This window comes from Rattus norvegicus, chromosome 13 (assembly GCF_036323735.1).
Source record: "Rattus norvegicus strain BN/NHsdMcwi chromosome 13, GRCr8, whole genome shotgun sequence".
Classification (NCBI taxonomy): Eukaryota; Metazoa; Chordata; class Mammalia; order Rodentia; family Muridae; genus Rattus; species Rattus norvegicus.
The window spans coordinates 67152751-67179534 of record NC_086031.1 but is presented as its reverse complement, the minus strand read 5'-3'; the positions used below and the strand labels follow the sequence as shown (position 1 = coordinate 67179534).

The following is a 26784-nucleotide window of genomic DNA, read 5'->3' as shown; positions in this document are numbered from 1 at the left end:
CTCAGAATCATCTCCACTGTCAGGAAAGCAACCAAACCTAGACTCCTAGACTTCCTCCCAAAACAGCAGCCTGTCTTCACAGTCAGAATGTAAGCAAGTCAGCCTGTTGGTATTACCTATGTCCTGTCCCATCATTGGACCCGGCACTCCCACCGACTCTCCCATTGACTCTGGATGGTCTTTCACAGGCCTCTTTTCACTGTACTGAGAAAGCACCTCTAACTACCACACCTGGCCTCATCGCCTGCAGACTTCCTCAGCAGAATCAAATCCTCCAGGATCCTCCAGCCCATTTGTTTTCTTCTACTCTCTAAAATACAGCTACCTACCTCTGTGGTTCCGAAGTTTATTGGACTCCCACAAAGGTGGGGACCTGCCCTTGTCCCCTGAGTGTTTCCATTCCCCAAACAGGGCCTGAAGCCAGGCCGTACTCACACATGGTTCTGGAGACTTGGGGGGAAATTTGATTTGAAATACTGGAGTCACTCTCCCCACCATTTTATCTTGGTTGGATGGACCAAGTGTTAGCACAGCACTGAACAGTGGGCACACTCAATTTCCTCTAGGGGGAGACTTCTGCCTGGAACATACGCCATACCCTCAATTTCCTCTAGGGGGAGACTTCTGCCTGGAACATAAGGCATAACCCAGCCAGCTTGCACAACTGTACTTGTCTGCCCACAGCAGCTCCCACAGCCTGGGCAGGGCAGTAGCTGCCCTGTCCCATTTGCCTTGGGATCCCATGACAGTTCCTGATGCTCTCTGGTTTTCAACACTCCAATGCACACATGGAAGTCCCAGTAGTGTTGGTCGCTGGCAAGGGTTTGAAGAGCCAAGCAAGCAGCAGGCATAATTTAGAAATAAGGTTTTTGTTTTTCTTTTTATGGAGAGCTCTGGAATGTAGCTGACCATTTCTCTACCCTGAAGCAGCACAGCAAGACAGACCAGGGTGTGTGGATGCCTGTTCCTTCAGGTTCCCAAAAGATCTCAGGGATGAGTCCTCTGCAGACTGCAGCGGGCAGCCCACGGGCAGCCCACACGGCAGCAGGCAGCACTTACACTATCAAGGTCAGGCTTGTTTGTCAGATCCTCAGAGGAATCCACATGGTTTGCCCTCTCAGGCACCAAGAACAGACTCTAGGGATAGAGGCAAAGCCCTGGGAGACCTCAAGTGTCACCGCAAGGTGTCTCAGTTGAAGACCAGAAGGGAGGCAGGGCAGATTATCTGGATTGCTAAAAAGATGGCTTTTTAAAGAACTGGATCCATGGTCTATAACAGTACATGAAAATATTACGAGGGACTCAGATCTGAGCAGGCAGAAACATAGGCTGGACGAAACTAAGAGAACCAGAACTTTATTCACAGTTAGAAAGGTCCTAATCTAAGATTCAAAAATTGAAATCCGATGTCTTTTAAGAATGAAAATTCTTAAATCCGTCAGACCAGCTGACAGGGCAAATGGAGGAAAATTCCCCATTAAGACAACAACAACAACAACAACACAATACACAACTCAGTCTCCCTCCACTCCCAGCACCCCAGCCGCCTCCCACCCCTTTAAGACACAGTTAAAGCCAGGCATACTTGCACACATTCAAACAAACAAAACGCCAAACACCCGAGGAGACCTCAGGAATCACTTAGGGTTCCTCTTGAGCTCCCCAATGCTCTTTTCTGTTTTTCTAGGTGAGAGAGGCAAGTGGAGCTGCCTGGCCTCTCAGCTTCAGTCGAGAAGACTGAACCAGGAGGGAAGGGCGGCTGAGGTGAAGCGCGAGAGACACTCTCAGACAGCTGGCTGTGAATCTGGACACCGTGACACAGTCCAGCATTGCACCTGACATAAATTTAGCCTAGGAAGAATTAGGAAGGAGTTTTAGGGGACATTTTTCTATTTAGGCTTTTTGGCTCTGAGAGCTGTAGATGGTTGACTTAAATCTATTGTCTGGACCAATGTCTCCTACATTCACTGGGGAATAAGTTACTCCTGACTGGAAGCCTGTCAACAGCAGTCTTCCCTGCAAAAGCCAAGCTGGGAAATTCAGGCAACTCAGATGGTCGGACCCAGGTGTCTACACTGACATTCCCCGGTTTGCAACGGGAGTCTGAGACATCTGCTTCACCCTACAGACAATGTTTTTTCCCCACATTTGTAAAATAAATAATTCAGAACATAATGAAAATCCAAGGCAAGGACGACAGTGAGGCTGAAATGCGTTCTGCCTCTCGACAGTGACGTGATTAAACCCATACGTGCGGTTCATCCCCAGGTGAGGGGGTGACGCATGAGGTGTGAGGTTTTGGGTCACCCCCTCCCTCACAAGCTGTATATATTACAGTTTTCTTTATAAATAGACATATGGGACTTAAGCCACAATACAAATGCCAAAGGTTGAGCTCTTTCCCCCATAAATATCTAACTATTATAGCCACACGGCACCTAGACGTTTTGAATGGAAGTTGCCATGATGGTCAAGAGCCACGTCTCAGACCATGCCAGTTACTTACTCCATAATAAAGCCAGGAATAAAGCGTCCCCTTTCAACAAGCTCATGACGGAGCTTCTTTGAACAAAAGCCAGATTAATGACTTGGTTTCCCCACCCCAGACACTTGTTACATAGACCTGTTGTCTAACATCAAATAGACAAGTAAATGTAGTTTAGCTGGCTTGATGGTTTCAGGGTCACATCCACCACATAAAACGGACCACTCAGGTTAGTAAGTAAGGTCCATTGGCTTGTCCATGTTGACTGCCCTCCTACTGATGTGACAGCTTGGGGAGGCCATTTCTTGGAGGAGTCTATGAGCCACATTGCCACATCAGTGGGGCTAACAGCGTTCTATGGCTAGTGAGAGGAACTGGGCATTTAGACTGAAGTTTAACTTTGCTGTTTCAGCAATGGTTTCCTAGGGAATTTGGTTTTTAATTTCTCTGCTCTTCGCTATTCAAATTATATAATTTTGGTGAATCATATCAAACCACTTGATGAGACGACTGCCGTCTCTATAATGGAGCAAACAGATGAGTAGCTCTTTAGAAAACCCAGACAGTGATGAACCGGGTGGACCACACACCCAGGCAGCTTTCAGAGTTCGTCCCTTGAAGGCACAGTGTCCAGAGAGGTCGGCGGTGGTAGTGCTTCCGTGTTCTTGGCGTTGCTGTGGATGGGTCCTTGCTTCCGGGACTTCCAGGAGTGTGTCCTGTCCCAGTCAGTGGCCACTGTCTCATTGTCCCAGATGGTTGACGTTTCTGTGTCGCTCAGATAGCCTGGCTGGCCCGTGTAGTGTGTGGGGTAGATGAGCAGAGGTTCTGCAGAGAAGGCTTTCAAGTCCCTGGATTCGTAATACTCCTTGTACTCTGCCCTGTAAACGAGAGGTGCAATCCACATGAGGGCAGAAGTCTCAGGGAACGGGGAGGGCAGAGAACTCTACTTGTCATCTCTGAAGCTGCCTTTGTAAAAGCTAATTCCTTGCTTTATAAAGTTGAGTCAGTTGTGGAGAACCTTAGACTACAAACAGGAAAAGTGTTTCTTTAAAGTGTTCTGAAGATCTGTACAAACTAGCCAAAGGGCCAGGCCTGACCTGCTGTAGTTGGCTAGAACAGTTTAGTGAGTGAAAGGTGAAAATTCAACTCCGTTGGACTCACAGGGATAAATAAACCTGATCAATTCCCAATCAGCATTCCGTTCCTGTTTGCACTGATAAAGCAACGAAGGCATCTGAGACCTGGATAGCAGCAACGGAGTAAAAGCTATGGAGAAGGTTTGGAGGCATGCTAACTGGGCGCCATCACACCCAGTTCTTCCTCCTGCCCTGGCTCTATGCAGTTGTAAAGCTAGAGGGACAGCTTCACTTTCCTCCAAGGGCTTCTTGAAAGTTCTGTGGAGGATACCAATACAGTATCTTCATCCATGGGAGAGATAAGTACTAACTAAGTACTACGTTCCTTTCTGTTTCAGGAGAGAGTGGCTTGACTATGTTTCTGTCAGGAAACAGAGGAAAAGTATGTGGCATAAAAGATGGCACAGGGCCCCATCTTTACCGGTGACAAAACGAGCAGGCTGTATCGTGGGAGCCTCAACAGCTAAAATAAAGGTCAGAGTTGGAGGTCACTTAGCAACTGAGAGAAGGAGTCAAGCAAGGTTAGAACCTGGCCTCCTGTTCCAATCATGAGTTTAGGAAACACTGGTTTACTATTACATAGCTGGCAGCTATTACACATACTCTAAAGACCCGGAGATGTGTGGCTCTTCCTGCCTCCAAGGGCTCATAGCCTACTGTGGGGAATAAGAGGTAACCAACCATCATTTACTAGACCCTTTGATAAGTGTCAGGTCAGCCGACTGGGCCTTTGGGATTTGAGCACTGGATTCCTGCTTCCTTTGCTATCTGGCTCAGACGCCATCTCCACATCCCCTGAATTTCTTGCCACCTCTGTGACTAGAGTCATGAAACATCATGGTGATTCGTTCATGGGTCCATGTTATCTCCCGGAGTGTGAGTACTGAGAGGATATGCACACTACTCCCCAGTGGTCCACACGCACACGGGGTGAGCAGAGTGACCCTAGGATAAATCTAGGGTGGCTTAAGAGAAATGACCTTTAGCTTCAGGTGTGTGAGGTTACAAAGACAGAAGAACATAGACAAACAGATTCTGAGCAGACCCTTGTCCCATGCACTGAGTAGTGAAGAGGATTACACAAGGCAGTCACCTCCTCTCTCATCCATTCTGTCTGTTCAAAGGTCTACTTGACTTCTCCAGGTTATGATTGTAAAAGGGTTCTTTAGGAAAGCCACACAACTATAAAGGCACCAAATTCTACCCAGGGGCTTCATCTAGGAACAGTATGTGTCTAAGGGACAGGTGACTGTGGCAGGAGACTTACACGGGATGCTTGTTGTACATGATTGGCAGGAACTCATCCACTGGCAACATCTTCCCAAAGGGATCAGCTCCAACGAGCTTCTGTGCTCCTTCCAGGGAGATGACGTAGCCCAGCGTCCAGTAGGAATAATCAGCTTCAACGAGATTTACAACATTGGGCACCGCCTTCTCTGGCTCTTTGACTTGCATTCTTTTTCGACCGATGTAACTGTAAGGAGATGGGAAGAGGAGGAAAGTTCCAAGTTGAATATTAGGATACTGAATATTATAAGAACAGAGCACATATTTAGTTTTAAGAGATGTTTTAAAGCCTGAACTCTCGTGTCTTTTCCTAATGTTTATCACCACAGAGATCACTCCACTGGTATCTGTAATTGCTATCAGTCCTCCTAAAGTCAGTTTCCCAACTCCATTTATCAGTACCCCAAGTATTCAGGCCTAGTGGTCTGTCTTTAGGCCAGAAAGGGAAGATGCAAAGAGATGAAAAAGTTGCTTGGACGGTTTCCCTGGGATGATATTTCCAGCTGTGTTTAGAGGTTGGGAAGGAACAAAAGGAACCAGATGTGAGAATCTTGAGTTTGTTGTCTTCATGTCCCCAGAGCTTCTGCCTTGGATTCTTTCTGTACCACTTTCCAAATGCTGGTGCTAAACAGCATAGAAAAGGCTGTGGGTGAGGAAGAGTCTGCAGCAGAGGACCTAGAGACCCAAGAGGGGCCCCAAAGGGTTCCTTCTGGGGAGTCTGAATGACAATGAAAGTCTTTCCCCTTTACACTCCGCTCATGAGCTGAAGAGGACACAGAGGCCTGAAGAACAAGAACATATTCTGCTTTCAGCTCTTCTAGGGACCTCAAGCATCAGTCCTTAGAGTCTGACTTTCTCAAGTGCGGTAGAGCCCAGCCCTGACTAACCCATCCCTAATACAACTCTTACATGTAAGGCTCAGGAGACATCAAGGAAGGAAGGGTGGAAGGACTGTAAAAGCCAGAGGAGTGGGATGTCTGTTGTAAGATTGCATCTCCTAAGAATGTCAGGGAAGCTACACCACAAAGTCTCAACAACATGGCTGTCTAAATGAGACCTGAGCAAGCACAGCACCAATAGACACAGAAGGGGGAAATCTCATGGGGTTTCAGCCGTAGGTAAAGAATTACAGGAAACTAAGGAATACTGAGAGCAGAAGTCTCCCCAACCCTGGGAAGAAACCCCTGTCTTAGTTAGGGTTTTACTGCTGTGAGCAGACACCGTGACCAAGACAACTCTTACAAGGACAACATTTAATTGGGACTGGCTTACGGGTTCAGAGGTTCAGTCCATTATTGTCAAGGTGGGAGTGTTACAGCATCCTGGCAAGCCTGGTGCAGGAGGAGTTGAAAGTTCTACATCTTCATTTGAAGGCTGCTAGCAGAATACTCACTTCCAAGCAGCTAGGATGATCTTAAAGCCCACACCCACAGTGGCACACCCACCCCAACAGGGCCACACGTTCTAATAGTGCCACTCGCTGGGTTGAGCATATACAAACCATAACACCCCCAAATTGGATATCCAATGCCAAGTGGCCAGCCCTGAAATCATATATGTACCTGTAACATTCTATAGACTAAACAAGTAATATTTATATATTTAGGATACATATACATATACATATATATACATACATATATATACATATATATGTACATACATATATATGTTTATGAAACAGCAATAAAGAAAAAGAGGCCATGGATTTGAGAGAGAACAAGGAGAACTACATGGGAAGGATTGGAGGGAGGAAAGGGAGGGAAATGATGAAAGTATATTATAATTTCAAACACTTAAAATGAATTTTAAAAATAAATTAAATTTTAATATTTTATATATGCAAAATGCTTTTTTTCCTGCAAAGCAAAATTATTATTTGGTAGGATTAGAGTTTAACAGTTGACATTTTATTTTCTGGGTTTAAATGTGTTCTGAGTTTAAGCACACACAGGCCTTTGAAGATGGCACAAAACCCATAAACTTATATCATTCATGGTTAAAAATATTATTTGCATGCTAAAATAGTGATACTTAGATATATTTGGTTAAATAAAACATAAGAAATAGAACTCATTTTGCCTCATTTATTTTTTAACCTTTCAGTGTGGTCAGAAAATTTGAAATAACATATATGGACCACACTGTATTTTCCACTGAATAAACAAAACAAAACAAGACAAAAACAAAAACAGAAAAACCTCCCCAGAGAAGTCCAGTGACTGTTTTGAGTGTCCTGATTTATTGTTATTTTTTTCCTCTGTAAACAACACAGCTATTAATCATGGACAGATTAGCTTCTGTGTTTGGTTTGAGTTGCACTTCTTCACTGAAGTAGTGAATGGTTCTTTCAAAGATGAATCTGTGGCATTTTAGGATACTCTTGGACTCTTTCTATCCTCACCAGGACAGCTGTCCTTCCTTCTTGGATCTGGTGACGCTCTGTCCTGAGAACGCACCAACCATGCTACCCAGGAGCAGACCTGCATGCTGACTCTCTGCTTTAGGTGTCCCGGATGGTGTTTCTGTGATGATGGAGCATCAGTCAAAGCTGCCTTTGAGTGTGTCACGTAAGCACACGGCCTCCAGTCTGCGTGGGCGTGGTCTTTTACCACAGGCTATATAGGCACAGATGCAGAAGGGCTGAAGAACGGTGACTATTGGAGCCTAGAACTGTGATCCTAACAGACTGCTCAGAATACAGATCGCATGACAACCCTGACAGGGGAGGCCTTTTTTTGTTACATAGTATGATGTTTGAGGTCTATTTCCTAGTCAGTTGGACCATTGCTGAATTTCTTTTTAAGTTCAAAAGAGGAGTTCTGTCAGGGTCCAAATTTATCTTCCCAGCTGAGGACAGAAGAGCAGGGAAAGCTGGGCTGTTTCAAAGGAGCTCGAATTGGGCAGGGTTGTCTTAGATTCACAGTTGGAAAACTTGGGACGTTTCTGTCTCGTTGGAAAGAACAGGAAGTGTTGCTTATTTTTCGAAGAAAAGATAAAGAAAAAGAGATAAGTGGAGAGAAGGGATAGAAGGAAGGAAGGAAAAGGAAAGGATGCTAGCTCAGAGGCAAGAGACCAAGCACCAGCTATACCAGCTCTGAGCCAGCATTCCCTGAGTGAGGCTGGCTTCCCATCACAAGCCCAGCAGTCAGTCAGTGTTTTCCCCTGTTAGACACCCAACCTTTTCCTACTTATTTCTGGGAACATCTGTGGTGTAAAAGCCAGGTAAATGGAAGGAAGCTTGACAGCATTTCCTACCAGCTGGGGAGGTGGGCTTTCTGTGCCTTGGGAAAGGCTGTCTTTCAGAGCTACCCATCCTTGTGACTCACATCAGTTCCCAGTCCAGCCGAGCCTTGTCAATGTCATCCATCAGCTTCATTAGCTTCCTCTTAAACTGATGCTCAAAACGCACATCGTCCTCAATGACGAGAGTCTTCTCCAGCTCTCGGTCAATAACCTGTAAAGGCCATCAGCGGGGAACACTGTGTGAGAACGTCGATACCCATTTTTATTTTAGAAACCCATAACTTAGATCCAAGAAAATATCCATTGACAGCAGGTCGTATAGATGATTGCACCATGTTTATAGCAACGAGACTATATGGTAGCAACCTTGCAGGTTAATATCTCTCAGACACAACACCGAGAGGTCATATGCATTGTGTTGTTCAAAGACAGGTCATGCCATGCTGTCACATGCCAGGATGAAGTTTACCCTGGGGAGATGGTGACTCCAAGGCTGTACAGAAGGGGCACCTCAGGTGCCTGCCACCTTTTTCTTAATCTCAGAATTGATCAACATGGGTGTCTTGTTCTATGTGTGCCATTTCATTGACTATCTTCTGATCTATGCACTTCTATATTTTTCTATAACATTTTACTTAAAGCATAGAAAAAGAAGAGACAAGTCGAAACTGGATCATTAAAGGAGAGAAGGCACCAAGAGGTTTATTGTTTCCTTTGTGTTCATCTCCTTCTTGTGGGAAGTGACCCTTATTCATGAGATTCAGTGCCAGCTCCAACAGTATCTTGATGTATAAGACACAGGGTCCAGTGACAGCTTTGCCTCTTCTTACCTGAAAACAGTTAAAACCTTCTGCCTGCTGTGAGAAGAATCCATCCTGCCTAACCCTGTCTCACGTGCCTTCTGTGTGATTCCTGCATGAATTCGTTTGATAGGTAATAACAAGACAGACATACACAAAACATTCCTCTTTACAGGGAAAGGGAACTCAGGAAAACAAAGTTCCTACAATGTGAAAACTTTCACCCACCACTGTCCCATGTGGCACTAAGGCCACCATCCTAGTGCCTTTGCTGCTGGCCTTGGGCTGATGGAATGCACAAAGCAAGAGCAATTTTCAAGCTTACTTCCGGGACAGTCATGGGCTCTCCTGCATCTGATCCTAATTCACCTGGGAAGTTCCAGTCTCCCTTCCCCTCATGACCAGAGTGTTCCCCTAAAGAATATTTACCTCTTTCCAGACAGAGAAGTGACTAAGGAAGCAACCGATTTCACCCCTGGTTAAGGGCCTGGAGGAGTAGGGGTCCCGGTAACCTGGGAGCATTTCAATGTTCCAGGCCTTCAGCTGGCTTGTGTTGAGTGCCCTGAATGACGAAGGATACGCATGAAGATTACTAGGTCAATGTGTCCCCACTCCAGATCAGGGAGGGGAAGAAGGGGACAAGGGGAAAGAGAGAGAAAGAGACCGAATGTTTCCTCAGAGCCTCTCTATACACGGAGAAAGACTTCTCGGTTTCCTATAATTCTCTCCATGCCTGCCAGGTTGATGTACCACAGTAGCATTATGAACGCGGTTAAGGCAAAAATTGGCCTCTCTTACATGTATACATCCTCACAGGGCCCGACACGTTTTCTCCCCCACAGGTTTTCTAAAACCCTTGAAAAAGCACTCTTCTAATGAAGAAAAAGCAATTGATAGGCACAGGACATTCTGAAAGGGCTGAGGGCAGGAAGGAATGGGGAGGTGGACTGCAGTCATGTGGCCTCCCTTTAGACCTTAAACTAAAACGAGAAGAAAAACAAAAACAACACAAATGAATTCCTCAAATGAGGGATCATTGGTGAAAATGGCTACAGTCAGCTTTCTAAAACTCTGGAAATCAACCAGGCTCTCACAATGTGTCTATAACCACTGTCAGCCTCGTGGGCTTTATGTTTTTCCTAGTTGAATTCTTTTCTCCCTGGCCCAACAGCATCTTTGAAAAAACAGTCACCTCACAGAACCAGGAGTAAATGTGAAAACTGGGGTGGGGTAGCCACTGAAAGTGACGGGGTGGACGGGCACTCCCCGAGGACCTGTTTCTGCGACACCATCCTCCTCCAAGCCAACAGTCTTCAGAAGAACCATTCTCAGAGCTGTCTTTATTTGACTGGACTCTGCATCCATTCTCTGGGAATTGTCCTCTCTGCAGGATTTGTGCAAAGTGGCTTTAACATTGGAGTTACCTGGATAGCATTGCCAGTTAGGTCTAATGAGAGGCTACCCAAAGCAGTTAAAAGGAAAAAGTGTGGAATAACATATTTATAACATGGGTTTTTGAAAATATCTACTTATCTTAGAGAATCTGGGAGACAAAACTATATTCAAAGCTGTAAACGTTCCCAGAAAAATAAAAAAGCCCAAACTCTTCACTGTCTCACCTCCCACTTTAAGCCTTAAGCCAGGGGAGAGAGCACTAAAGGCAAACAGCTTCAACATTGCAATCAACAAGGGATTTTAAATGATCCACTCATTCGCTGTCTGCAAAGACAGCAGATATTTAAATAAAGACCACAGACATGTTGAAAGTAACAGGATGGGAAATGATACGTGATGTTAACAGAAGCCATAAGAGAACTTAGGGGCTGTATTAATATCAGACGAAATAAACCACAGAGAAAATACATCCTAGAGGCAACAAAAGATGATAAGTCATTTAGGAAGACATAATGTTCATATATATATATATATATATATATATATATATATATATATATAACTTAAACAACATTATAAGCCAATTAAACCTAACAGACATCTGTAGTCCATTCACTGATAGCAAAATATGCATGTGTTCAAGTGTTTCTGAAGCATTCCCTAAGAAAGCCATGTGCTAGCCCATGAAGACCCCAGAGAGTACAAACCAAACCTCCATATATTAAAACAACACATTGGAACATCAAAACCAAGGAACCTGAGAGATTCACAAACCTGTGAAGTCAACACACTTCTAAACAACCTATGGCTAAAGAGGAAATCATGAAGAAAAATAGAAAATATTTTGATACAAATGAAAGCATAGGATATTATAACTCATCAACTGTACTTGATACACAGTTACAGCTGTAACTTCTAATTAAATGGAAAATATGTGACCTAACCAACCACGTTTGAACACTAGCAAAAAAAAAAAGCAAATTAATCTCACAGCAAGTAGAAAATGAGAATGGGGGTTGGGGGTTTAGCTCAGTGGAGAGCGCTTGTCTAGCAAGCCCAAGGCCCTGGGTTCGGACCCCAGCTCCGAAAAAAAGAAAAGAAAAAAAAAAAAGAAAATGAGAATGGTAAGAATTATAGTGGAAGAAATACATTATAGAATACAAAACGACACAGAACACACACACATATGCACACATACACACATACACAAACACACATACACACATACACATACAGACATGTACAATACACATACATACACACATACACACACATACACATAATACACACATATACACACACCTATTTATTTGAAAAAAAAACCAACAAAACCAGCAATCTTTTACCTAAACCTACAAATAAAGAGCAAACATACCCATTTACTACTATTAAATTACTAAAATTAAGAATGAAAGACCAAGTATCCTATTGACCTTGTAGAAGGAAAAACAGTTATACCATAAATGTTTGTTTGCCAAAATTAAAACAACACATTAAATGGGCAAATTTTTACAAAGGTAAAATTACTGAAATTACTTAAGCTTAAGAAATTCTGAATAAATCTAAAACAACTAAAATAGGTTGAGTTAGTAATCTGAAATCTTCCTCAAAGAAAAGCCTAGAGCCAGATGTTTAAAGAATATGTACAAATTCCTAATAACGAGAGAGAGAGAGAGAGAGAGAGAGAGAGAGAGAGAGAGAGAGAGAGAGAGGAGGGAACTGATCCCAAAAGAGTCTATGAAGCCAGTATTATCTGAAATGAAACCAGAAAACTACAGGCCAATATTCCTATTAATACAAATGCAGAATTTTAAAGAAAACATAGTGGATAATATTCAGCCACAGAGGTGAGGGATTATACAGCAGAACCAGGCGAATTTGTTTTCCAGGGTTACAAGTATAGTTTAACATGTGAAGATCTATAAAATCAATGCACCAAGTTGACAAAAAAATAAAGCTATGGGGTCATCCCAATGGGAGACACATTTGAACTTTCATGTTAAAAAATTTTAAGGAAGGAGCTGGAGAGATGGCTCAGCGGTTAAGAGCACTGACTGCTCTTCCAGAGGTCCTGAGTTCAATTCCCAGCAACCACATGGTGGCTCACAACCATCTGCAACACAATCTGATTCCCTCTTCTGGTGTGTCTGAAAAGAGTGACAGGGCACTCACTTATATAAAATAAATAAAATCTTTTAAAAAAATTAAATTTTTTTATGGAAACAGTAATAAAAGGTCTACATCATCAGCTTGATAAAACTGCACCTTAAGTATAGTACTTAACAGAGAAAACCTAAATGCTTCCTCTCTGAGATCAGGGCTATCAAAATGTCAGCTGTCATCATAACCTTTGAATGTTGTGCTCAAAGCAATAGCCAGGGCCGTAAGGCAAGACAAGGAAATAAGCGCTATCTAGATTACAAAGGAGGAAATAATGCTTCATTCAATTGTAAATGACAGGCCTTGCCTACAGAGAACCCAAAGCAATGCGTGTACACAGGCATGCCCACACACACACACACACACACACACACACACACACACACACACACACACACAGAGGAACACATGCATGCACCTACACAGAAGCATGCATGCCCACACACATACACACATACACACACACACACACACACACACATATACATACACACACAGGAACACACGCATGCACCCACACAGAAGCATGCATGCACATGCATGCACAACACACAATTTGAATTGAAGGTTGCAGAATACATGATCAGTATACAACAACCTATAGTGTCCATACATTTTGCAATAAATACTAAAAACAATAAATTAAGGAGATAATTCTAAAGTCTATTACCATGGCGTCAACAAATGCCAAAGAATAAATTTAACGATGTAAATTAAAGACTTACACACTAAAAGCAACGAAGCCTCATTTAAACAATGGACATTTATCTAATAAGTGAAACGACTTGTTATGAGTCTTGGCACTTCTTCAACTGACCTGTAGGTTCAGTGCAGCTCCTATCAACATCCAAGCTGGTGTGTGTGTGTGTGTGTGTGTGTGTGTGTGTGTGTGTGTGTGTGTGTATGTAAACTATACTGACAAGATAACAGTCAAGTTCACAGAAACTCAGGTCTATGATAGGCAAAACATCCTTTTAAACAAGTAGCAAAGGTGCAGGACTCATGTTTCCTTATACAGAAAGTCTGTACTGCATGTATATGATGTATGTGTATATGTATATGATGTATATGATGTATATGTATATGATGTATGTGTATGTATATGTATATGATATATATGATGTATATGTATATGATGTATATGTATATGATGTGTGTATGTATATGTATATGATGTATATGATGTATATGATGTATATGTATATGATGTATGTGTATATGTATATGATGTATATGTATATGATATATACGATGTATGTGTATATGATGTATGTGTATATGTATATGATGTATATGTATATGATGTATATGTATATGATGTATATGATGTATATGTATATGATGCATGTGTATGTATATGTATATGATGTATGATGTGTGTGTATGTGTATATGATGTATATGTATATGATGCATGTGTATGTGTATGTATGTATATGATGTGTATGTATATGTATATACTGCCATTAAGTCAATATGCCACTGTTATTAAATAGATCTATAAATTAACTTAATGATTAAAAGGCCAGGGGCATTCTCTAACATTTACGGTCAGCTGATTTTTGATGAACTTTCCCAGAATTCAGAGGGTAAGGTGTAGTTTTCAAATAAGTGGTGTAGGGGAAGCAAGGCGACCGTATGGAAATGAGAAGGGAATCCCTCCTTCGTATCACATATAAAAACACTAGCTCAACATAGATGAAAGGCTTAAATGTAGGAGATAAAACTGACACATACCTGTAAACCCCAGTACTCTGGAGGTTGAGACAGGAGAATTACAAGTACAAGGTTAGCCTAGGTTATAGTCAGTTCTAGATATGTGTGATTTTCCTGTCACAGCTTCAGGAAAAATGGCCACCGTGGTCCATCTAGTATCTAGATGTCTCACACAACAGGACACATAGACCTTTATTTTTCGTTTGTTTTCTTCAGACCTGAACATGGTTTCAAACACATATCCTCTACTACATGAGAGAAAGTTGGGAACCGCCACAGCTCTGAGAATGGCCAGGGACTGGGTGATCATGTTTAGTGGTGTGAGGCTCAGTGGTTACTGGGTGTGGAGTGGGTCCCAGGCCCACGATCCAGGCTAAAACTGACATCACTGCTCCTGAGCCCATCTCTCTCACAGGTCTCTCTCCATGGTAAGAGCCTCAGAGGTCCCTCCCTCCAGGACTCCTCAGTCAGCCAAGGCACCACCCTGCTCCAACCACACCTGTCAGGGGTGGGCAGAGGACTCACTTCCCATCCACGGCCTCCACAATCTTGACCTCAATCTCCTGTTCGTAGAGTGTACGCAGCATCCTGTCCCGCCTGTCCTTCCTGCGCTTGAGGTTGATCATGAAAATCTGAAGCGGGATAAAAAAGGGCAAAGAAACAACGCTGGTTGAAAAGCTTAGGAAAACGGAAGCTTAGGAAGATGGATGTGAGGACCAGAGGGGTTTGTAGGGTAAGGGGTGGGAAGGAAGTTATGGCACGGTTTCGTCTTGAGTGGGGACAGGGTTCAAACGCTATTTATCAGAATGGAGCTACTTTTTAAATGAAACCATCAGCAATGACCTAACAACCTGTTGTTTCCCTGATAGCCGCTGACGAACGTGTTCTCTCTCCTCTTGAGAAAATAAAGTTCAAAAAATAATCACCCCAAAGGCCAAAGGTGAATTAAACTGTATGCACAGAGTCAGAAGGAGGGAGGTGGTTTGCCAGATGGCTAAATGCACCCACGTACTTCTGTTCTTAATACTGCCACTTGCTTGTCTGTCTAAGGCCTTTTCTTTCCATGCCTCAGTCTCCTCATCTGGGAATGGGGCCACTGCGGCTCCACTCCACACATACTATGCTTGGCAGCATCATGATTCACATCCACTAGGTAAGCGCTAACAGCTTTCAAAAACTAAGAAAAAAATCTGAGTCTTCGTGCTTTTAATCTCCAAACTTCCAGAAGGAACATCAAGATCTCTGTCCCACAAGCTTTTTTTTTTTTTCTTCTCCTGCTGGGAGTCTTCAACTCCCTAGATCTAAAAGGATAAAGTCATTGAAGGAAAGGGCCCATTCCCCTGGTTGTTACCCTTGACAGAGGAGAGGGTACTACAAAACATGAGCTTTTACTGGGTGCTCAATAGAGGGCATCTGCTGGCTTGAGGATAAGGAGGGGTGTAGGTTTAGGCTTTCTGAGTGAGGGCCAAGTCTACCCGTACCCCTCACCTTGGCCTGGAATGCCCGGTTGATAGCAGTACTAGTATGTAGACATTGTAAGGCAACTAAAGCCTCATGAAGACTGTGGTGGGGAAGTTAACATTTTATACCTACCTATTTGTCTGTCTATATGTCTGTCTTTCTGTCTGTCTAATTGTCTATCTATCTATCTATCTATCTATCTATCTATCATCTATCTATTATCTATCTATCTATCATCTATCTATCATCTATCTATCTATCTAACTAACTAGTGTATACAGTGTAACTGCGTGGCCGTGGGTGCCGTAAAGGTCAGAGGACAATCGGGCAGTCTTCTAGTTTGGCAGCAAGTGCTTTCAGCCATATAATTTCTTACCAGTGCATAAGTTAGCACTTGAGGAATGGCCTCTGGCTGCAAGCAGTGAGGAATTGATTTTGAATATTAAACTATTCAAGATTGGAAGATGTTACCAGCCATCAGGAAGCTGCGTCCCTGGAAGGAGAAACCCATAGGAACAGGGCAGAGGATGCTCGTTGCCTCCTGACTGTCTGCGTGACTCTGGGGAAAGCCTCTGTGTACTTAACTCTGCTGTTTGGAAAAGGAGGGGTTGGAGCAAACCCAGCCCTCAAGCCCTGTGCATATGAAAATTTGTGCACATTGGTTTATGATGAAGTTGGCTTCACGTTATGAGACTTGTGAAAAACTCCTATTGTGTAATCGAGCTGAGCCAGACTCAGTGGTCACTCTGAATATTATTTTACATGTCTGCTCTCAATCCTGTAGGATAGGCTCGTCTCTGCTCGCATGTAGAGTTCTGGGAGCAACAGAATGCTCATTGCAACAACTCCAGCAACGCTGGGCAGGGAAGGTGCTGGGCAGGACTCGATTACCTCTTGGATTACTTAATTGGATAGTTATTAATAAAACAAGAGAAAATCCACCATAATTTCTGTGTGACATATATGTGGGACTTTATAGCTTAAGTGTGTGCCGTCTTCTTTCATGCTTCGTTTTCTTTAGAATCCTGACTGTCAAGGGCTATGTTCCATCCCCAGTTTTACAGACACAGGAAGGAAGGATACAGCATATCCTCTGTGCGTTCACCGGGCCCTCCGAGGTCACCCAAGGAGACAAAGCAAAACAAAGCGAAATAAACAGAGAAGCATCCAAAACGTCCCCTACAAACCAGAGGCCTCCAGTCGAGGAAGCTTTTAGTAAATAATAGTCCCTTCCTGGGCCTTGCCAGGGCAAAGGCAGTAAACTCAGTAGCCATGAAGGGAAAGCATAGACGGCTTGCTCATACTTAGTAAACAGAGCACAGAGTCAAGTGCCAAATACAGCCAGACACTAGCAACCAGGCCACAGTACTGGAGGGCGGAAAAGACCTCTGACACCTCTTTTCCACAGCCCACGTCTGCTGCAGACAGAGAGATGATTATCCTGGGCTGTGGAAAGTGGAGTCTCGGCCTGCCTCACTTTCTAGGGCTGGCCTAACACACACCACGTCCTGCCCAAGGTGAACCAAGACGGTCCTAATTTTATTTCATTTGCTGAGAACTGGTCCTTACAGAAATGTGATGCCAGGGGGACAGAGGAAGATACTAAAGACACATGGGCTCTCCTTCTTAGAAAATGAAGAGAGGCCAGAGCCTCCGGGAAGGAGACCTTTACTCAGCAAGAGGCCACTGTGTGGGAGGTCCCCCCACCCCCACCCCCATTGTGGTGCCGGTCAGCCCACCCTTGTAGCACCCGACAGTTTTGAAAACTATTTCCTATTTTTAGCAAATAGGAATAGACTTAATAGGCTCTATTTATACTTTGCTACATTTAAATTCATCCTGCCTTCTGTGGAGATGGCACAATCACTATTTGATATTCATAAAACACCTATTTCCTAATTTTGGAGGTCTAGCGTCAAGTCAGTTTTGTGGCAGAGATCCCAATTCCTAGTTCCATTGGCTCCTTGGGATGAACATGGTTTGGGGGCACAGATGTTCACGTTCCAATGCGATAAGGTGTTTTCTTCCAAAAAGCAGACTGAGCTCAAAGCACAATGCTTGGCTTAAACCCAGAACCCCTGGAAGAATTCTGTCTCAGTTCCTGGACTCCTGGCAGGTCACAGCTCCAGACCACAGAACTCAGCGCTGACCAGTAACCACATCAGGGGCCGTGAAGGGCTCATGGCACAGACTCGGATTCTGGCCCTGTCAACCATTTTACACACTACGAGAAAAACACCTCTTTATATTATTCTCTCTTTCCTTCCTTCCTCTCTTCCGTCCTACCTTCTTTCCTCTTTCCTTAACTCCCTCCCTCCCTCCTTCCTTCATCCCTCTCTCCCTTTCTTCCTCCCTCTCCTGTACCACTCTCTCTCCCTTCCCCTCCCCTTCTATTGTGCTAGGAATTGAACCCAGGGCTCCACTTATCTGAAGAAAGTGCTCGACCACTGAGCTGAAAGCCCATCTCTGCCATGATATATATATATATATATATATATATATATATATATATATATATGATTGCACAGTAGATACCGCTCTAGGGAAACTACTATAAAGTTCCTGCCTGCTGAAAGACAGAATTTTAGGACATGTTTTTCTCTTCATTACTTCTTTCAACTCTGCCCTCCAACCTTTTGCCACGGAAGAAAAGTAAACGAAACATAGAATATCCTAGAATAGTTTCCATCCACGCAACTATAGCAGAATAAAGTTAATGTCCTCCGGAACCCAAAACCTATTCTTCATGCCTTACCCTTGAACCTCAATAAAAAGTTTGGTAAAATTATATAGCAAATTTGCATTCATTGCCAAATAATCCTTTCTGGTTCAATTTTCTATGATCGTCCCTCGTGAAGACCAGAAAACAGAATGATAACAAACCGAAGTCCGCAGGATGCCCAGCGGCCAAGCTTGCCTGCTTGCACTCAGACAGAGGCTCTGTCTTCTGTTCCAACATAAACACAGAGGTCTCTGCACACATGTGCATATTAACACACATGTGCACATAAGGGCAGGAGCACACACACAGAGACAGAGGGATAATGATAGAGACTGGGGGGGAGGAGGAGGGGAAGGGGGAGGGTTAAGTGGAGGGGGAGGGGTTAGGGGGAGAGGGAGAGGGAGGGAGAGAGAAACTTTCCTACCTCATCAAACCCCATCTTGTCTGGATATTTAGGGACAACTGACACAAACTGGGAAGGCTCCATTGGAGGACGGTCAACTAGAAAATGGAAGAAACAGAGTGCTTTATTAGAGAAAGGGTCAAGAAATAGAATCCTACCATCATTCCAGTCTTTAGGACTGACAATCATGCTTGACAACAAGGGCAGGGGACAACTGTTCTGAAGTCCTCAGGACTGAGTAGCTTCACAGAGACCCTGATGGTCAGAGCGATGGCTTCAGAACACCTGTCCATTTGCAAGTGGAAACATTCACTCCATTTCCATTAGCACTCATTCTAAGAATAAAATGGGGGTAGTACAGGGTGATGGCTGAGAAAAGGCTCAGGAGTCAGACCCATGAATCCAACCCTTCGCCTAGAAGGCCTTGGAGATCCGTTTCTTTATATGTAAGTTTGGAATAAGTTCTTTATATATAGCTTGACTTGACATGTATCTCTCATGAGACCTGCATGCAAATCTATTCAGTATATTGACAGTAAATACTTATAACTGTTACCTACTGAGATCCATGGGAAAATAACTACAAGCATAATTTTTTTCCCTTTAAGAATGGTATTTCTACTCTTTTAAAACTACCAAAGTCTGGACCACTTTTATCCTATCTAAATAGGTTATAGGTGTGTGAAATTCCCGTTTTAACCCCAGCTTAACTCTAAGCGCTGGTTCACATCTCAGAACTTGGTCCAAGGATAATAAAACATTTCAGGTAGGAGGGACATTGTGTCAAGTAACACATTTTTAAATGTTACTTAGATGCTTTAAAAAAAAGCCATGTTTATATACTATATACCCTCATACTTGGGAATCCTTTTGGTAAAGAACCTGAGAAGGCCTGGAAGATTTATTAGTCTTATATAAATTCAAGTATTAATTTTATTTTTCTTCATATGATAAGATGACAAAAATTTTAAGAGTTGATTGCTGAAGTGCTTAAAGAACTATCAGTGAGGCTGGGGAGATAGCTTGGTATAGTGCTTGCTACACAAGTGTGGAGACCTAAATTCACCTATGTAAAAACCAGGTGCAGTTGTGCACAGCTGTAACTCCTGAGGCAGAGTGGGAGAAACAGACAGATACCCAGAACTCATTGGTTAGTCAGTTCAGCCAATCAGCAAGCTCTAATTTTAGTATGAGATATGTGGACAGCCGTAAATATCAACTTCTGGCTTCCACATGTAGGGGCACACATATGCACGTGATCCATATACCACATATACACAGAGACACCCACGGTCATACAAACAGAACTGATAGTGATTGCTGTGTGGCTGTTTCCTCTGAATTAAAACATTCTATCCAGGATTCTCTCTTGGGACTCAGGAAATAAACAACTCCCAAGTCTCAGGAAATTCCTGAAACTAATAATCACCTTAACAAGGTTCAGCTTCCTACTAATCTTCTCTTCCAGGAAGCATATTTCCAAATTCTCCATATCTCATATCTCCATATCTCAGTGTACTAAAGGAGTTAGAAACTTATTGTTATAACTTGTCTACTCTGCTCAAACTCCTTACCTCGCTTACTACACTAGCCATTCCCTTGTAAACATTCTTAATTCTCTGCCATTGACATTTGTTTTATAAGACCCTAGTGCTGGTTATAAGCAACTGAGCACTCACTCAGCATCCAAAAGACCATGGCAGGAGACATGCCATACAAATTCACTACGTGAATCACTTCAAAGTGACAAATCATATTACCAAATTGGCAAGTGACCCCATAAGACTTGGCTCCAACATTAAATTCACTTCCAGTGTTTCAGAGATCTGTTTCATGCCATGATTTTTTTTTCTGGAATCTCTAATAGATTTCCCAAGTACAAGAAAATATGCAGAATCCAATTAGATTTTTTTTCTCTCCCCCCAAACTCGTAAAGCCAACCACATGCACATCTCTGCTTTGTGCTTTTCTACTTGTGAAGGAGACAATTCTTGTTTCTACTGAACACAACCATTAGAGAAGTGGTTCTCAACCATCCTGAGACCCAATTTTATCATTGGGGATCATGTTGTGCTGATCCACAGCCATAAAATTATTCCATTGCTACTTCATAACTGTAATGTTCCACTCTTATGAATCTTAATGTAAATATATAATAAGCAAGATATCTGATATGCAATCTCCCAACAGGTCACGACCGATCTTCAAGTTGAGAACTACTGTTTTACACTATTGTCCTAGGCTATGGCAACTATTGTTTTCCCAAGAATTTCAGTCTTACAGATACCTCTGTTCCAAACTATCAAGTTCCCCTTTATCTAGAATCCTTCCCATCAGCACATGGACATACCTCAGGACTCTTACCTTAGGCAAATGAACAATGCTAAGAAGCCAACTCAAAACAAATACAAATAAAACAAATTACTCCCAGCAGCTCTGCACAGTTCCTTATTCCACCTGCCTTCAAAACTCCATTTTCTCATCTCTCTGGGCCATTCTAATTATTTTCTCATCTCTTCGGGCCATTCTAGTCAGCTTGTGTCCTTATCATTGCATCAACGTACTTCTTACCAAAATTGGTACCAGAGCTCTCTCTTCCTCCCGTCCTCTCTTGACAGGGTCTCACTCTGTACTCTAGATTACTCTCTCGGCCTCCTGAGTGGTATAGGATTACAGATGTGAGCCGCCAAAGCTGGTACAGAGTTCTAGCCCAACGTTATTAAGCATCATTTCTTCACCCTCATTTCACTTGGCTTCCCAACATCACTTGGCTCTTTCTCAAAACATAACTCCCTTTTCCTTCCCAGCTTTCTGGCTGTTAGTCTGCCCTGGGGATCTGTCCTCCTTCGTTTCACTACATGAGGTCACATTGTTCCTTGGCTTCCAATATCCTTTTGGTATGATGAGTCTTAAATGTCTTTCTCCATGGACTCTCTTCCCTAAACCACTTTTTATATCCACTTATCTCCTGGCCCCTCTAGTCAGACTTGAAATAAATATTGCAATCATACATGATGGATGGAGTAAAGCCTTTTCTGACTCAGTAAGTTGAATGGACCAAAATGCTAGAGCCATTCTTAATTTCTCCTTTGCTTCATGGGCTGCCTCAAAGCTCCTACAAGTACACTGGGCTCTGTCATTAAAATGTACTGTAAGCCTGTCTGTTTTGTATCACCTTCTTGCTACAGCTCAGATCTCAACCATTAACATCTCTTAACATGAGCTATGTCTTAATTCCTTATACCCTAATACTCTTACCACAGCGTGAGTGATCTTTTAAAATACATAAATCACATCACACCACCTTAGGTTGCTCTTAGGATAAAATCCAAATTCCTTGCCATGGCCAGTGTGTTCTGCGTTCATCCATGACTTCATCTCCCTCTCTTCTTCTCCCTGTTCCTCACCATGTTTGCCTCTGGGCCTGGGCCACTCCCAGGGTTTCTCCATGCTAGTGGTCTTTATATGTCTTGTTCTTTCTGCTTGGAATCCGTGCCCCAAAGATTCATGGAACTGCTTCCTTCACACATTACCTCTATCTGTTAAAATATAAATTCACGGTGGCGAGGTTTTGCTTGAGTTCCCCATTGCTGTGATTCATCATTATGGGGAATTATGCTCTGTGCATTGTTGAGTTTATACCATGATTCTTTTTTTTTTATTAAAACTTTCATTGTTTGCTTAGGATGGATAGTCTACTTCATCTGGACTGTCCAGTTTAAGATCACTTCATTCAAGCCACTTCATCCTCGCAAACTTTAGTTTCTTATGTTTTAGCCCACTTTCACTTAATTTAATTTAATATTTAATTTTTTATTAGATATATTTCTTTACTTACATTTCAAATGCTATTCCCTTTTCCAGTTTCCTGTCCGTAAGCACCCCCATCCTCTCTCCCTCCCCCATACGGGTTTTCCCCCCCTCTACCCCCCTTACCGCCCCGCCCCCAACATTCCCCTGCACTGGGGTCCAACCTTGGCAGGACCAAGGGCTTCCCCTTCCACTGGTGCCCCAACAAGGCTATTCTCTGCTACATGTGCAGTTGGAGCCCTGGGTCAGTCCATGTATAGTCTTTCGGTAGTGGTTTAGTCCCTGGAAGCTCTGGTTGGTTTTAACCCACTTTCTTCAGGATGTATGTATTTGTCTGCCGTCTCTTTCCTCATCCTGCAGTGTCCTGACCATCAGTCCTTTCATTTGAGCTTCTCACTTCTATCCAACATGAGCTGAAGAAGCCTTGGGGACGGATGTAAGCACACAGGCCAGCGTGACTCTCTCTGTTAGAAATTCCTGTTGCCTTTCCATCTGCTCAGTTCACAGCGCACTGTATTTTTAGCGTCTTTTAAATATTAGTCCTGACTTCTCAATTAAACTGTGATCCTCTGAAAAATGAGGGTTGGCTATAAAATGTCTTGACTTCCTAATGCCTTTGCGAAGTGACATATATCACAGGTACATCCCACATCTGCTCATTAAAAATTGACATGTTCTAATGTTTCAATCATTATCTCCCAACAATGCTGCCAGTAGCTAATTTCTACTGCCTATGGAAATCCAGATCTTGGGTAGTTCAATATTTCATTAACCTCTGTTTCGAGAGTTTACAGCTATGGTTTTATCATTACCGCATTTTATCCTTCCTACATGGGATGCCAGTCCACATTTTTGCATTATAACCATCAACCCTTTTTCTTTAATGGAACAAATCTTAAGACCAAAGGAGAGGTCTGAGTAAAAAGCCCCTGAGTTTATTTTTAGACTTACTGAGTGGCCTGTGAGTTTCCAATTGGTTTAGTATTTCAATTATGTCCGTGCTGCAGAGAGTTGAAGATGGGAGCGCTTAACAGAGTTATTATCAGAAGCAATGAATGCAAGGATTAAATCAAATACCATACATATATTGCTTGAGCAGTCATGTGTGGGGAGAGCAGAATGGAAGGCAGAACTCACAGGTTCTTCTCAGATGAAGTCTACCTGGTTAGAAAAGGGGCTGTGCATATTTGTAAGCTATAATCATTGGGATCTCTATTGACCACACGCAGGAGAACTTTTCCCATGCTCGGACACGTGGGAGAAAACAAGAGAGCACAAGATCTGACAGTCGGTCACTCTGTGAGCTGCTGTCTCCTTGGGAGTCAAAGCCATAAGCCATGAAATGATAATCACAAGGGTTAGCATTTCATGAAGAGCTAGATGGAGTCATAATAATTGTCACAGTTCTATTCATATTTTATAAAGCTGATTATATGTATGTAATTGTCACACTATTATTTTATGAAGCTGATTATATATGTAATAGATAATTGTCATACTTCATTAAATATGTATACATAATTGTCACACTTTATTATTTTATGAAGCTGACTATATACATCATTCATTACTCTTGGTTCTTCAAAATTAGTTATCTTCACTTTACAAAAAAAGGACAAAAAACAAAACTAAAGTGACTCTCTCCTCATAGGTGATAAAGCCTGGGTCCAACATGACTTTTAGGGCTCCAGGTTCAGTGCTCTTGTCAATACAGTCTCCATTCATTTATTAATTTATTCAAATGCCCACTCATACACTCAGGAAATATTTCTTTGCTACCAACCATATGCCAAGCATGATGTGAGGTGTTTGAGACGTTGAGAAGAGACAGAAACGATATATATGAGCTGTTGGGGCGATGGCTCAGTAGGTAAGGGGTAGCAATGTGAGTATGAGAGCCTGAGCTCAGATCCCAGAACCCAGGTATAAGCCAGGCATGCCAGTGCATACTTGTAACTTAGGGCAGCTGGGGAGACTGCAAAGACAGGTAGATTCCCTGAGACACTTACTGGTCATGCCTGACCAGTGATCAGCCAATCAGTGAACTCCAGGTTCAGTACCCTGGAGAGTGATAGAAGGAGATGAAGTTCAGTCTTCTCCATCCACATAAACACATTCAGTCATATCTGTATATACATGTGCACACACAGAGACACACACACAACACACACACACATATGCACACAAGCACGCATATGTGCACTCCCCACAAACCCAGAGTCATATAATTAGAAAGTAGCAAAGATAAGATTTAAATTCATTTTACACAGCACTATTACAGCACTTACTGCATGGTAGAGCAAATATCTACTCATGAATCTAGCTATCCACCAAAATAGGAAGCTCCCTGAGAACAATGACCTTATCATATTTGGGGTTTGTTTGCCTTTGAAATAGGGTTTCCTCTCTGCAGCCCTGGCTGTTCTGGAATTTGCTCTGTAGACCAGGCTGGCCTTGAATTCAGAGATTCCCTGACTCTGCCTCCTGAGGGCTGAGATTAAAGATGTGCACCACCACTGCCCAGCCGACCTTGTCATATCTGTATCTCATGGAAAAATTTAAGAATTCAAGGGCAAATGAATGTCTAAACCTCAGCCAAGACAGAATGACAGCTGAGAAATGTCAGACTGAGAAGTAGAGATCCAGGGCTGACTGCCACTGGTCACAGCTGGCCATGGCTGGCCATGGCTGACCACGGCTGGCTGTGGCTGGTCACAGTTGGCCACAGCTGGCCTGGTTACTGTGACAATGAGCTAGGCACCACTGCCCTGGCTCCTGGGCCACTCACTCATTGCTTCTATTTGCACGTGGATGAGGTTCTCGATGTCCTCCTGCAGCGTCTGGTGGGGCTTCAGAGGGATGGGCAGGTAGCCATAGTGTTCTTTGTTGCACAGGTACATCTGGATGCCTGAAGAGGTGAGAGAACAGAGTCAACCAACCAAAAAACACACTCGTTAGTAAGAGAGGGAGACTCCCTGGGACCGCCATGAATTCAGTGCTGAAGCTGAACAAGTGGCTTGTCTGGGGAGTGTCTATAGAGTTTTGCAATATTCTTTTATTAAAAAGTTGAAACCCAATTGGGGGGCTCTTAAAAACCCTGGGTCATTCTTCAGTCCAGAAGAAATTGATTTTTCTTTCTGAAGAAAAATAAAAAACACATTTGTGGCCTGAAATGGACAACACTGTAAAGGCATGAAGCAATCAGACAGGAAGAAGGGATTCCCATTCCAGAGAGCAGAACGGAACTCTAATCCACATGCAGGAAATAAGAAGAGACAAGGAATGAAACCCGCATTTGATATGAAAGCACACGGGAAGATCCTGAAAGGCCGACAGATTATTAAAACCAAAGCCACACCCATGAAAAAACAAAATATTTAAAAGATACAGAGGAAATTTATCATTTCCCATGATTCCTCTTGGTTTTATTTTTTTTCCTGCACTGGCATGGATTTAGAATGACCAATGAACAAAATTCTTAAGACTAAGTCAATAATGGCAAAAAAGAGCATTCCTCTCAAAACTTATTAAGCACCTATAGTGTGGCAGTGATGTCTTAGTTCTGTTATATTCATGGCCCCACCAGTGAGCTGGGAGAACTACAAAGCATCTCTGTTCAGCCAGACAGCTAAGAAAGAAGACGCAAGTCGGCCTCATACATCCCAGCCACGGACCCAGCTTCCTTAGTTGCACGGACAAACCTGCCAAGCTCTGGACTGCGCACCAAAGCCTCTGGTTTGTTAATTGCTACAACCATCAGTGTTTTCCTGAGGAAATTATCTACATAGTGACATCTTTATTTGGGGCAGATGAAATTTCCAGCAGTCAGCTCTAACACCTGCCAAGCCAAGTGAAGCTGTCTTAGGGCATTAACAGAGAAGAACAAGGAGAGAAAAGAGCCTTTGTCCTCCACCTTTACTGCTCCTGGTTGGTCTCACCAGGTGCTGTCACCTCCTCTGACTTGTTTAACTGAACTCACAAGCTGTGCTATTTGCTCACGTGACTACTTCTGGAGACACAAACAAGAATGTGACTTATTACAAAGCTGTAATGAACTGAGAATGTGGAAGAAAGAGACATTGCCTCTCTATGTTACTTAGACAACCCTCCCTTTTACCATTTAACTTCCCAAGGCTTCCATTAAAAGGCGATATGATACTTAGC

At 43.0% G+C, this 26784-nt stretch overlaps 1 protein-coding gene across 1 annotated transcript in view; it reads right to left on the bottom strand.

Annotated features, from left to right (window-relative positions):
- Nucleotides 1-1340: 1340 nt before the first annotated feature.
- Nucleotides 1341-26784, bottom strand: part of Colgalt2 (collagen beta(1-O)galactosyltransferase 2) — a 104644-nt gene continuing 79200 nt past the window's right edge. Inside the window, exons 6-12 of the mRNA NM_001427297.1 lie at nucleotides 25409-25528; nucleotides 18832-18908; nucleotides 14750-14856; nucleotides 9384-9516; nucleotides 8238-8365; nucleotides 4889-5095; nucleotides 1341-3363 (exon numbers count right to left, since the gene is read on the bottom strand). Coding sequence (NP_001414226.1) covers nucleotides 3087-3363; nucleotides 4889-5095; nucleotides 8238-8365; nucleotides 9384-9516; nucleotides 14750-14856; nucleotides 18832-18908; nucleotides 25409-25528 — 1049 coding nt within the window. The 3' untranslated portion in view covers nucleotides 1341-3086. The remainder of the gene's footprint in view (nucleotides 3364-4888; nucleotides 5096-8237; nucleotides 8366-9383; nucleotides 9517-14749; nucleotides 14857-18831; nucleotides 18909-25408; nucleotides 25529-26784) is intronic.